At 36.4% G+C, this 14,505-nt stretch overlaps 1 protein-coding gene across 10 annotated transcripts in view; it reads right to left on the reverse strand.

Annotated features, from left to right (window-relative positions):
• The window catches only part of HMBOX1 (homeobox containing 1), a 196,659-nt gene that overhangs the window by 17,310 nt on the left and 164,844 nt on the right, over positions 1 to 14,505 (reverse strand). For all 10 annotated transcript variants that reach the window (XM_080797802.1, XM_080797800.1, XM_080797805.1 and 7 more), the window contains exons 7-8: positions 1,946 to 2,028; positions 210 to 305 (exon numbers count right to left, since the gene is read on the reverse strand). In XM_080797802.1, coding sequence (XP_080653928.1) covers positions 210 to 305; positions 1,946 to 2,028 — 179 coding nt within the window. The remainder of the gene's footprint in view (positions 1 to 209; positions 306 to 1,945; positions 2,029 to 14,505) is intronic.

Raw genomic sequence — 14,505 nt, forward strand, 5'->3', positions numbered from 1 at the left:
ACTATTAAGAACAATGATATTATTAGTATAATACAAACAGTGCTAATAATATTAGTTCTTGAAAACACAAAGAAAAACAAAAGGACAATTCTTGTTAGGCTTAAAAGTTAGCATCATTAAGACCTGCAGTTCTAACTGAAGGTGCTCTCAAAGCAAATACGACGTCCATGACTGCTTCAAAAGGGAAAGCAGCCTCTCTGATACATTACCAATATTGGCTCTCCTCTTGATCTCCTTCCGTCTGTTAGCAAACCAATTATATACTTTCAGGGAGGTAACTCGTTCCAGATCAGACAGTTTTTTGCCTGTGAATACATGCAATAAAATTCAGATAGTCTGCAGCTGAGACCAGTTTAAGGAATAATACTTTTCTTTTTGAAAAGTTCTTTTGATTGCATTTATTGCCAATAACAGATATAGGCTTTCTTGTTGTTGTTGTTCAGTATTGTGTATACACTTAAACTATTATTGAATGAATAAAAACCTAAGAAATACAAAAATAGCAGGAACATAAAATATTTCAGAAAGCCACATAACACTAAAGAATTCCAGTACTATAAACAAAATTAATGAATTCCACAAAGTCAGGCTGCCAGGGTTCAAAGGTCATAGGATAGGCTGTGGAGGCTTCATTTAATTAGCATCATTATAGGTGAGTATGTTAGGCTTCATCAAGTTTTCAGGTAGCTCAGGTTTACTTACATCTTTAAGGCCTTATATAAACTGTTTCCTGTTGTTAGTTAACATCTTTAAGGCCTTATAGAAATTGTTTCCTGCTGTCTACAGACAGCAGGAAACAACTGTCACCCATGTTTTCTTGAGGACTAAAGGTCACTCCGACATCCATTATTATAACTATGCTAGAACGCATAGCCCAATTCAGATTGCATTTTAGATTCATTATCTTCCTTGCTGTCAAATGTGACTTCTTACAGATTAGCACCATGCTGGCCAACAAGGGCCCGTCTGCTCCTTTCCTTTCTCCACTGGCCTTTTCTGTTTTAGCTTTTAATCCACAGAGGGTGGAGAAGCCAGAAAACAGGTTGAAGTGTTGATGATACGGGGTGAAGTGTTTTCCAGGAAGCTTCTGAGTTCCTGCACAGCCTCACGCGTGGGACTTTGGCTGCTGTGAAGTTAAGAGGTAAGGGTATAGGTGCCATTGGAGGTGTGTCTGGAGGGTCTAGATTGCTAGAAGTCTGGCTTCTGGGTAAGGGGGAATAAACCACAGTTTAATTAAGATAAAACATTGATAACTTTTTGTATACAGATGCTTTAAGCCAATCAGATTAACTGTCCAAATGAAGATCAATTGATCATCTTAACTGAGAATGATTTCTGGTAACAAAAACCGTGAAGTGTGGAATAATATTTTAACACATGGAAGAAAAGTCATGTGTGTTTAAGTTGCTCGGCTGACTTGCATTAAGAACATTAGGACTTCAGAATGGAACTAGCCTAAGTTTTTCCCAGGTGTGTGCAGAAGTCATCCCAATGTGGGAAGGAGAAAGAAGCCAACTCTAATAAGAATTCTTTCTTTAAACAGGAATACAGAATTATAAAACTTGTTAAAAAAATCTGAATCTTTTCATTTACAAGCCTTGCTTAAATATTCCAAACTTGAAAATTATTTTGCAATTGACATAGTTATGCTATATTTTTGGAGGAAGAAATCTATACGGTCTTTAAAAATATAATTTCAAGGTCTCATATCTTAAGCAGGGATATTCCCTGGAAACTTTCCCTATGAATGTTTGATCTGGAGTACTGTAATCGCATCCCTAAGAAGTGCTGCTTGAACAAGACATGGCAGTGACTGGACAGGAAGGTAGTGAGGACGGAGCTAATGGCACCCAGCTGGAATGAGTAAAAGAAGATTTCCCGTTACAGATGATGATCTGAAGCGGAGATGACCGCCATGGAGGAAAGCAGCAGCCTGCCGCCTTACCTGGCTTCTGTATGACGGCGTTGCAAGCGTTGGCAATTTCTTCTCTCTTAGCTTCATCTGGATATTGATTCTCATTGAAGTAACTGCAACCAATTAAGACACAAAGTTTGTATTTTAAAAAATGTGCTCTCATTAAAACACTAGCCCACTGAAAAATATATTCTTCTTTATGATGTAACATTAGCGTCTGGTCCAGGGTGTCCAGTGGAATTCTCTGTGAGGATGGAAATGGTCTGGCCTTTACTCTCCAAGAGGGGAGCCACTGCTCACAGGCGGCTGCTGAACAGCTGAGATGACGCTGATGTGACTGAGGAAGTGAATTTTTGATTTAATTTTAGCAAATTTAAATTTAAATCGCTAAATGTGACCAGTGGCTACTATATTAGTGCAGTCCTAGTTACTGCTTTGCTTCACTGAAAGATGTCCTTGATACAAAAGTTGCTTGTGATACATATGTGGGTGGTTGAAATCATGGAGTTCTATTACTGAGACACTGGTAACAATAGGACTTTTTTGTGTGTGTCATATTTTGTAGTGGCAAAAATTCTAAATGACCAAATTGTGCATCAATGGGAGAATGGTAGAACAAACTATGGGACATCTATATTTATACACGGCTATTTAAAAATGACTAGGAAAAAAAGAAGTTAGAGCTCTATCCATTGACCTGGAGGGATGTTTACAGCATTCCTAGGTCAGAAAAACAGTCTGCAGAATAATGTGCATGGAAAATGCCATTATGGAATTTGAAAAATTCCTATGTGCACATAAATTTGCATGGATAAAAGCTGGAAGAGCATACAACAGGCTGTAAAAATCAATTACTTCAATGTTGGGGAAGGGGATTAGTGGGAGGAGATGTAAATATTTTTGCTTTTTTCCATGTGTTAAAAAAAAGCACATATTCTATGCAATAATAGTACTTACAAGAAATTAGGTTTACAGAATTCCTCCTTAGCATTATCAGACCTTTGAGACTCTATGTGGGAACAGAACATTTATTAGGGCTACTTTTTCTGTCAACTATGATTTTAAGTAAAAGGATCTACATGTTATGATCAGGAAATGATCCCTTGTCAGGTCCTATACCCTCCTGTTTTGTCTTCAGGGGCTTCCCTTCCCTTAGCATGCAGCTCTTCCTTTCCCTCACCCTCTGGTCTGCAACGGTGGAAATGCCATTGTGTCAGGAATAAACAACTGGAGGCTGCAAAGCCTTCCTGTGAAACCCCAAACCCCGACTCCTGATGCCACCACCCCAGCTCCCACTGCCTACAACCCCCCCCCCCCCATCTCCATGGAGCACATCCTTTGACAGAATGGCTGCCGTCCCTGGGAAGTCTTTTCTTTGCTGAAATGTTAAGTCCTAGAACCAGATTATACCAGGCCTGTCAACTACCATCCTCCACAGTGGCCTCCTGCTTAACTCCATGCTTTAAGCATCTCTTCCTACATGATTTTCTGTCATCTTTAGGGCTCTAGTGTTCATATTGAGCATTTTCCCAACGGACTGTCCCCACAACTGCTCCGCTTCCACATTCCTACTGCCCTTTACTCCACCTGTGCTGTTCACTTGGGCAAAGACATTCTGAACCAGTTTCACAACCCTGCAACACCGGCATCAACTGGAGGCTTATTAGAAAGGTAGAACCACAGATCCCACCTCAAGACTGATTCAGAATCTGAATTTTCTAAGATTTCCAGGTGATTTCAATGCACATTAATATTAGAGAAGGGCTGGATTAGCCCATTTATTTAAAGTTCCACAAAGACAACAAAAGCAGATATTAAGTACCTAACATTGTACGTTTGCACTGTGGGTAAAGAGGATTAGATAGTTTGACTTTAAGGAGTTTATAATCTACTGGAGACACACATACAAATCAACATGCTCGTGGTAAAATTCGTTAAGATGTCTGAAGAGAGCACTGCTGGAGCACAGATGAAAGTGTGCTCAGTGTTGTTTGCAGGGTCCCAGAAGGATGTGAAAGAGGAAGTGCCCTCTTGAGTTACTTCTTGAAGATGGGCAGGAGTTTGCAAGGCAAAGAGGAGGAGGAAGAGCATTTCATGCAAGGGAACAGCATGTGCAAAAGCCAACGGTAGCTAGAAGCCTTGAGGATTCTGGCCACAGAAAAGAGTGGTTGGAATATGGCGTTCACAGGAAGAGATGAGATACTAGCCTGGAAAAGCAGGATGGGGCCGGCTTGTGAAGAGCTTGTTCTTGTCAATAGTAAAGACATCATGGTGAAACAGAGGTTTTCAAGCCATATCGAGATAGGTGTACACCCATCTGTGTTTTAGAGAGATTACACATCTTCAAGACTCAACCTTCTAACTGCTACCTCCATGATCTTCATTCTGAAATCCCCCCACTCAACTTTCTCCTTACTACTCCTCCTCTTCAGAATAATTTTTCCTTTACCTTCTTTATAATCTCGAATCCTTTTAAAACGCTCCCACTCCAACTTAAAAAACATCTGTTTATCTATTTTTCCGGCCTCACCTTTCATTTCTTAGCCTGAACTTCACGGCAAGCCAAATCAACAATATTCCTTAGGAGAAACTTATTTAGCTTCTCTATCCTTCCACCATGCCTGTCCAGCCAATTTCCTACCCTGCAGAAAGCACCTTCCACATGTTCTCTTCCATCCTTCTCTCCAAGTGTTCCTGGACAGTCATAAAATAGGGCCAATTGGTCTCTTTGTAAGTCTGTGGTTTTTAGCCTTAACCAGGCCCTCATTTCAGATGGGAACTTTTTTCTAACTGTTTTTAATACTCCATCTTTCATGTCCCACTTACCTGAAGCCTTTTCACTCTTAGGTTCCAAGTGCTCAAACCCACCAGTCATTCTTTTTACAAATGACCTTGCTTCCTCTTTTACCAAGAGGGAGGTTATTTGATGTAACTTTGTGTGATGTTTTTAGCATCTCAACCTCTCAACTTCTGAGGCATTGTTCACCTTTTCATGTCCTGGTGGAGGAAGATACACTCTGCTCTCCAAGGTCTACTTCTCCACTTCTATCTCTGATCTCATCCTCCCTCCTCTGTTTTCTCAGCTCTCTCCTGTCTTTCTTGCATGTCCCATCTTTTCCCTGTACCTGTGCAATGATGCTATTTCACAGATTTTGTGATGTACATTTATTACTATAATCCCTAAAATCAAGATGTATCTTATAATTGGTGGTGTCTGAAAATTAACTGGCAGTGGTTGTTGGGTTGTTTTTTTTTTTGTCCCCCATCACTGGTACATAAAATCAAGGTGTGTCTTATAATCAAGGCCTTTTCAAATCTGATAGAACATGGCTGTTGTTAAGACCTACAGGTCCTATTTCAGCAGCAGCTCTAGGCCACTATACCTCATTATAGCAACTCTTCTTCCAAATTACTGCAAAGCCAGTGACTGACACCCCATCTGCCCCTTAATATCCCTAGTGTACATCTCTAGTCATGGGCACTATCCTGTTAAAAATTTTTAAAAGTTTATTATAGAGGTGTTTGGAGTTCTCTTCTAAACTTCCCTTGCTTCCTTTTCTGTGGCTACTACCATATATGCATGCTACAGTCTAGGAAAATGGAATAGCCTTGTAAACTCCTGGTATCTCTGTGCCTTTCTCTTGCCAGTATATCTGCTTCTTGCCTCCCCCCAACCTAAATCTTGTCTTTCAGGATATAGGTTGAATATCAGCTCTTGGCCAAAGGTAAATATCAATCCCATGAATCCCACAGCACTCAATCTGTTCTTCTCTCACATTTTTTTCACCTTGTATTATAGTTATTACTGTGTACATCTCTCCCCTACTATGCTGAAAGCCACCTGAGATACAAGTCTGATTCATCCTTCCTTATATGCACCCCCACTGATGGCAGTGCTGATAAGTCAATAATGATGATCAAAGTGTCCACCAACCCAGTGTAGGGGTCTCCAAAAGAAATAAATACCACTGTACATGGACTGCTGAAAGTCAGGGATATAGAGTTATTTTAAGAAGGTCTCAAAAGATACATACTAAAGAAATGCCTGTCTCTTGAGAGCACGAATACTGGGGCTGGATGGAAGACAGGGAAATATTGGTGATAACTGAGATCCGTTTTCACAGTCTGTTTTATGTATTTCTCTGTTGAGTTTCTGAAATGAATATGGGCTATTTTTATAAATTTTTAATGAAAGAACTTTGGGGAAATACTGAAACAATTAAACACTAGTTTAATGATTAATACTCCATAAACAATATATGTTTGTAAAGTGTATTTGGATCAGCTAGAAAATATTAGGATTGTGACTGCTATTCTAATGATTAGTAGGATAAAGTCACAATATTTTGGGAAGTTAAGTGAAAATTTGTAGGATAAAGTCACAATATTTTGGGAAGTTAAGTGAGAATTTGCAGTTATTCGCTGTACGTATAACTTAATGAATTAAGAAGTCTTAAAAATCATTTTTACTATATATTTTTAGGATCCAGTCATATAAAATAAAGATGACCAGCATAAAAATAAATCAGTATCTTCTTCCAAATCAAGGAATATAAGAATTCACTACACTTCTATCTCTCTAAGCCGGACAATTAATCCTTTCTTCTATGTTAGGACCTATTATTTTCATAATTAAGAAATGTAGGACTATTCAAAGCGTAAAATTTCAGTAAAATGTACTACTGCAGCTGGAGGTGTGTACGCTGGACTACTGAGTCCACTTTCATCTTTTTGTGTTTCTGTAGTAATTCAATGTTTAAAAAACACAAATTCAAGGGAGACTGTATAATTTAAACTGATAAAATAATATACTTTAAGATACCCCATGGTAAACATATAAGTTTAAGATGTAATAATTAAAAATATTCACTGCAAAGCTCTTAAAGCCTCCCCAGCCCAAGTGGGAACAGATACACAAAACCAGCATAAAGTGGAAGAGATTTTAGGAAAGACAAAAGTAGGCCAGGAAATAAAATATTCAGCAAAAATGTTACATGAGTGTACTTGTGGAGTAGATATAAGTTCAAATATAAGCCCTGATCTTAAGAACATGTGGTTCAGCTGAGGAGGAATATATAAATAAATATATAAAAAAAGTTAAGCCATAGAAGGAGTCAAGACAACAGTCAAAACAGTAACAGACGAACCAAAATATAACAAGCTGCTAATTAAGGATATAAATGATAAGCTAAATAAATTCAGAAGAGAGATATTTCCATAGATGAGGCTGATCTGGGAAAGCTCACTGAATCAGGCAGCATTCTGAGGGATACACAAACTCCAGTACTGGAGAGGAAAGGGCAAAGTTTACAGTAAAGACAATGATACAAAGGCATAAAAACCTAAGATGTGCTTGAAAAACAAGGCAACTAGTAATGCAATCTGATTAGACTATCAGGGGGGTTATATATAGGGTGATCTTGGTTTGCCTGAGAGAGTGCTGTTATTTCGGGTTATTAACAAATTCACTTCCCCCAAAGTATCCCACTTTAGATAATAAACTATATAGTCACCCTGCAACCACATCATATTACTGACTAATCTGAATTAGTGTCAAAATCCCTTTTCATATGTGCTTTGTGAAAGAGAGCATGTTAATTGCTCAGAAAAAAAGGAAGCATCAAAGAAGGTGGTTAACTACAGTTTCTACCTAGTTACTCACAAGCGGACCTATCTGAGCCCAAAGAATCTGCTTGGCATATAATGGACATTCAATAAGCAACTGTTTGATCAATAGATGGTTGAATCAATAAATACATGAGGGAATAAATGATGGAAGAAGGAAAGAGAAGTGAAAACATAGAAAACAGTGGTTGCAGTTAAGGCTTTTAGTGAAACCATGGGTATCTTTCAGGAGAAAGCCAGTTGAGCTCTCATCATATTGTACACTATCTTCTCCAGGCACACTCGGAGGCTTTAGACTAAGATACAGCTGAATACAATTACATTAGCATAGTGTTTATTTCTGAGCTATTTATAACCAATAGACTATCAATGAATTTGGGAAATAGGTCTAATGACTTTGATTTTGGAAATAATCATTTAGCCAATGAAAAAATGTTGATTAAGTTCTAATTTATACCAGGCAATTGGCTAAATGGTGACAAAGATGAATCAGACAAAGCTTCCCAGTGTCACTGGGGGATGTATGTATGTAATGAAACGTATTATAAAATATCATAGAATGGACTGTATTAGTGATATGAATATAGTATATGGGAGCAGAGAGGAACCAACATTTGTGCAGGGTCTTGAAGAGAGAGCAGAGAGGGTGGGTAGAGGGAATTAATACAAAGTAGAGGAAGCAATATATACAAGAAAGGGAGTTATGAAAGAGCTTAGAATGTTCTTGAGAATGGGAGGAGTTCAGTGTGGCTGGAATATATTGTACATAAGATGGGGCAGTTGGGGACCAAACTGAAAAAAAAATCCACGAGGTCCAGATTTTAAAGGGTATGACAGAATTTGCAGTTAACTTTTTATGCAACTGGGAATGAAGGTTTTTAAGTAGGGGTATTATATGATCAGACTTATTTACCTAGGAAAGTATCTCTGGTGTTACTAGAGGCAGAAGTCAGTTAGGCAGTGTGGCAATAGCTGAGGAGGGGTCTGTAGTAGGCTGAGGCACAGAAACAGAGAGGAAAGGTAAAATTCAAGAGACATTTCAGAATGGTAATAATTCAAGACAGCTTCACCTCCCGGGTTTAGGTGCCTCTCTATCCCCATACCAAAAAAAAAAAAAAAAAAAAAAAAAAGCCTTAGGAATAGTACACACTATTTATTATTCACCTTTAAGCATTTTAACCTTTAGATTATGTCAAAGAAATAGATATTTCTATTGTTACCAGGTGGACAAATTATAGGAGAACTTGGCTCTAAGACTAAAAGAGATCTGTTTCTAAACTGGAACTCTGGAGTTCAAAACATAGTTCTGTTCCATATAAGAATATTTTATAGACCTAGACATTTTCCAAGACAAAAAAGGGAAAGAAATGTAAACAGAAATCTACAGGTAGTAATAAAAAAGTAATAAAATAAATCCTAAGGGCACTACACTTTTATAGACAAAGGACATTGTCAGCTGAGTAATCAGTGAATATCTTCACAGAGAGAAATCAAATGATCGTTTTGCCAGACAATGACAGCAAAGAATTAAAATGAAAAGTGGCAAAATAATTTACATGAGATGAGAAACCATAAGCTAGTAACAAAATGGAAATGTCCTTGAAGCACTTTCATTTCAATAACACTGAAGTCTATAAAAATTGCAGCCAGAAAATGCCTGCTTTTGTGTCTTGGTGAGCATATAGAAAAGATGAGGACTAACTCTTTAAGCAAGAGATAATGGCATGTAAATGAATTTTTTTTTTCCTTCTGTGCCTTTATGTGCACATCTCCTGAAGAGATATTTAAGCCTCACCATTTTAGTAATTCAAAATAAAGTTTCAGGACTGTCAGACATTGCCCACTATCTACAATCTAGTGTGCATTTCTTTATCACTAAGTAAAATTATGGGGCAGTACACAGGAAAGAGAATAACATGAAACTGGAGCCCTTGGGAACCCAACTGTCCTGTCTCCTACTTGAGATCACGTATGTGTTAAATGGTTTTTGGCCATCCAAAAAATTTAAAGTTTCTTATTTTTGTTTTTAAACAACAGAGTGAAAGCTGAGATGAAAGAAATGGGAAAACCTCCAAGTGCAACAACTATCTTGTTAATCCATGAAAGCCTAAGGAATAAAGAACCCCTTTAGTTCACATTCACATACAAACCAGTATAGTGATATTCTTGTATTTTATCCAAAGATGTCAAAGTCCTTCTGACGCTAATCAGACCTTAAAGTACCCCTGAGAAACAATCAGGGACCAGAGAAAAACAAGAGGAGTAGAGCTAGATATTAGCTATACATATGATTCTTCACTATTTAATGTAGATTTTAGGACAATGAGGGACCCTGAAAGATTATTCACTGATCAACATCCTCATTTGAGAAATGGAGACAGTGACAAGCCTATAGATGACAAGCTTCCCCAAAGTTAACAGATCTAGCTAGGATCAGAGCCAAGCTTTTGGATTTCTGAGTTGATTCTCTTTCTACTACTGCTTGCTAAGGAAATTGCTGGGTGTAGTGAGTTGAATAGTGTTACCTAAAAATTCATGTGGGCCCAGAACCTCAGAAAGTGATATTTGGAAACAGGGTCTTTGCAGATGTAATCATAAGGATCAAGATGAGGTCATACTGGGCCCTAAAACCAGTGTGAGTGTCCTTATGAAAGAGAGAAGAACACAGACACAGAGAAGACGAGTGTGGAAATGGACACAGATATTGGGGACAATCAAGTCAAGGAATGCCAAGGATTGCCAGTAACTGCCAGGAAGGAGGAGAAAAGGCATGGAAGTGTTTCCCTCTGAGCCTCTAGGAGAAAACAACCCTGCTGGCCCCTTGATTTCAGATTCTGGCCTCCAGAACTGTGAGAGAGTACACTTCTGTTGGTTTAAACCACCCAGTTTGTAGAAATTTGTTATGTCAGACCTAGGAGACTAATGCTGTGGAAACAGAGTCAGTACAAAAAGAATGGGATGGTCTTAAGGGCTAATGTGACTCAACTATCATGGTTTGACAGACTGTATTTCACTACAGAAATATACCTGGCAAGTAGACTGAATAGCAGCTGTTTTTGTAAGCTGAACAAAGGTTTTCTCTTCTCTAGAAAGTCTGGTCAAATACTAAAAAATTCTTTTTTTTTTTTTAAATATTTTATTTATTTATTTATTTGACAGAGAGAGACCACAAGCAGGCAGAGAGGCAGACAGAGAGAGAGAGGGCAAAGCAGGCTCCCTGCTGAGCAGAGAGTCTGATGTGGGGCTCGATCCGAGGACCCCGAAACCATGACCGGAGCCGAAGGCAGAGGCTTTAACCCACTGAGCCACCCAGGCGCCCCAAATACTAAAAAATTCTAACTTCAATTCTTTTTCCTCTGTAGTCCAAGTTAGACAGCTGTCCTGCTTCTGATGCTTGACACTAACCTTCGGTGGAACAGTTTTCATAATAAGGTCCCATTTCAAAGCTTTATTGAAAGTTTTTAGATTGGCCACTTCTTGATAACAAACAGGGCTAAGAGACTGCCGTATTCACCTGTATCTTCAGCAGTTAGTGCAGTGTTGACTTTTAAAAATCTTGGAACACTTAGTACAGATAACTACTTCTTTAACACAACCAAGAGTATTGATAATTTAAAAATCTGCTAAGAGATGTGTAATAAAACAAGTATTTTTAGTAAAATGTTAATGGTAGAATCTAGGTGGTAACTATAAAATTCTTTCAACTCTGCTGTATATTTGAAAATTTTCACAATAAAATATTAGGAAAACAGTAAGTGATAACATTAATAATAAAATGATAAAATGCAAGCAGCAACCTCATTAAATCAGAGACAAGGCAACAGAGCCCACAGCCTCAATATAATTTTTTCACTGGCTACAATTTAATGTTTATCTGAAAGTCCTAGTCAGTATAATAAGACATGAAACAAAATTAAGAAACAAATTGGGAAGAAGGGCCACAAAATTATCATTGGCATATTGTACTACATCAAGAAAGCCCAGGGAAAAATTGAAAATGCCTCACAAATAATTAGATGGTTGGGTCCTAAGTAGAAAAAAAATACTGAAACTTTCCCATGTATCAGTAATAACTGGTTTGATGTGATCTAACAGAAAAAAGGCATCTATTTAAGAAAGCAAGAAAACTGAGAAAAATAAAAATAACTGATGAGAAAAATATAGAAACCACATAAAAAACTAAAAAATTTCACTCACTTTGCTGAGAGGTACTAAAAAGATACAATAAGTGGAGAGGCGTATAACACATTGCCAGATAAGAATGAATAATATGACAATGTCATTTCTTCCAAAATGAATCTTTAAGTTTAATGCACTTTAATCAAATTAAAACACACACATTTTTTTTCTTCTCTCTTTTTTCTCCGTTGAGTGGTATGGAGTCAACAATATGATGTTAAAGTTTACCTGGAAAAAAAGATTGTAAATGGCTTAAGAACATTTTGATAATAAATAGTAAAGATGGGTCCTATCTTGTCAAGTATTGTGAAATTATAAAGTTACAATAATCAAAACTGTGGTTCAAGAACTGATGATGAGACAAATAGAACCAACAAATATAATAACTTTGTAGCAAGAAAGAAAGAATCTTAAAGGAGAAAGGAAAAACTGACTATTTGGAAAATAAGGCCAAATTAGATCCTCAACTTATATAGACCCAATATATTAGGGTGAAATGTGAAAGTGAAATCATTAAAAAAAACAAAAAACAAAAAACTAGAAGAAAACATCCAAACGAGAAAGCATAAACAATGGGAGGTAGCTACACAAGAATAAAGCAATGGATTTACCTATATTTAAGTGAAAAATAAAATAAATTACAAATAAATATAAACACATAGCAGAAAATGTTAATGATCTCATTCTATAAAGAGTTAATATCCAAGTCAATAAGAAAACATGAATACACAACAGAAAAATGGCAAAAGGAAAAAATAAACAGCAAGTATGAATAAACACATAAAAATGTTTAGCCTCACTAGTAATCAGAGAAGTTTAAATGTAGACAAAAATAAAACATTGCTTTTCACCTATTAGATAGGCAAAACAAAGATGATTACAATATGCATGGAAGACAGGCTCTGGTGATAGGAGCAGTATATGCTCAAGACACTGTGAGTGATGTGGACAAATTCAGCTTTTTAGAAGGAGGTAGTGCATGGAGCACTGGGTGTGGTGCGTAAACAATGAATTTTGGAACACTGAAAAAAAATAAATTTTTAAAAAAAGGTGGTTCATGCCAGTACTATTTAGGAGAGCAGAACTGGGAAGATTTAAAAGTCTAACCAAGTAATAACAGTTAAATAAATTATTTGAAGAAGAAAGGAGCCATTAAAAATCACATTTTCAAAGAGTACTTAATGACAGGAAATGTTGGGGGGAAAAGCAGGTTACAGAACCATATATGCTTTATTGTAATCATGTTAAAAAATTATATCTAGATACATAGATAGAAACACTGTAAGTAAATATATTCATATATTTCCAGTGTTAAACTTATGAATGGAAATACTTTTTTTATAAACTGTTTTCTAAATAGTTTACAGTGTTTAACTATTAATTTTCTAATAAAAATGTTCCTGAAAATACGTTATGTGATATTACAAAAAAACCTGTCATTAATTTTATAGCTACTTTTCAAAATACTTTCTCTCTTTTACCAATCATGCATCTATCTACAAACTGGCAACATAGCTAGTTATTAAGTCAGGACCTGAATTAGATACAGTTGCTAACCTAAATTTCTGGCTGCAGGGGATTGGGTAATAAATCATATATATATATATATATATATTTTTTTTTAATGGATTTAGTCATTAAAAATCGTGTTTTCAAAGAGCATATGTATATTAAATATAAAACTACATATCTTTGAAAAGATATAACCTTCTTTGAAAAGATGCATACATAACAGAAAAATGACCAAAAAGAAATACAGCAACAAAACATTAATGATTATCTCTAAATGGTGGTAAGTGGTATCTTAGTATTCTTCTTTATATTTCCTTACATTTCTCCATATTTTATATAAGCATGTGCTAATTTTTCAATCAAAAAAACATTATTTGAAAATAAAGTCTGCTGTCTCAAAGTAAACTTACGGAAAGTTGCATAAAATTATTTTTAAATAATTTTCTTGGTTTATCTTAATGCCTTTCAGAAACAAACAAATTTATACTTGAATGTTTGTTTTGCATATACACTATAGTACAACAAACAAAAGATGTTCCATACTGAAGTATTTTTTATAAATAAGAGTTCATTTTGAATTCTACAGACTTAAAATAAGTAACAGCTCTCTCCAAATCAGCCCTGTGGAAGGTTCCCTTGACTATAAGGAAAAGCTGAAATATAAATGAGTTCTATTATAGAAGAAGCTATAAGTTTTCATGGCTTTGCAGCTTGTTAAATTTTCAGAATAGAAAAGCCTATGAAAAGAGAAGCCTTTAAAGCAGAAAAATTAATATTAACCTATGAACAAATTAAAGAATTCAGATACAGTAAGTTGAATTTTGGAATCCTAATTCATAAATGCAACAGAATACCATAACATAACTCCTTACCCATGGATTTAGATATTTGACAGAGTAGATCCTGACAAAGAATCAAAGTACTTTAAGCTGAAAGGAAGTATTACCAAGTCACTCTCTTTATTTTGCAGATGAGGACATGAAATTTATCTCAGGTTTCCTGACTCAGTTCATTGGCTCAAAGTCCTCACAGGAATGGTCATCATTCTGTTAATACTTGGTATTGTTTCAGACTTCCTTTAAGATGCAAATTTCTGTAGCAATGAATCATGTAAAACAAACTCTTGTAAATTTCACAAGTGCTCCTAGAAGCAAAGATGCGACAGCATCAGTAAGAAACCCAGGATAGTCCCAGGACTACAGCTATCTCTCACCTAGGGGCTCTTTCCTTCTGGCAATTGCTCTGGAGACAACCACAAGGCTGACCTACCTTTT

Source organism: Martes martes (genome assembly GCF_963455335.1).
Source record: "Martes martes genome assembly, chromosome: 2".
NCBI lineage: Eukaryota > Metazoa > Chordata > Mammalia > Carnivora > Mustelidae > Martes > Martes martes.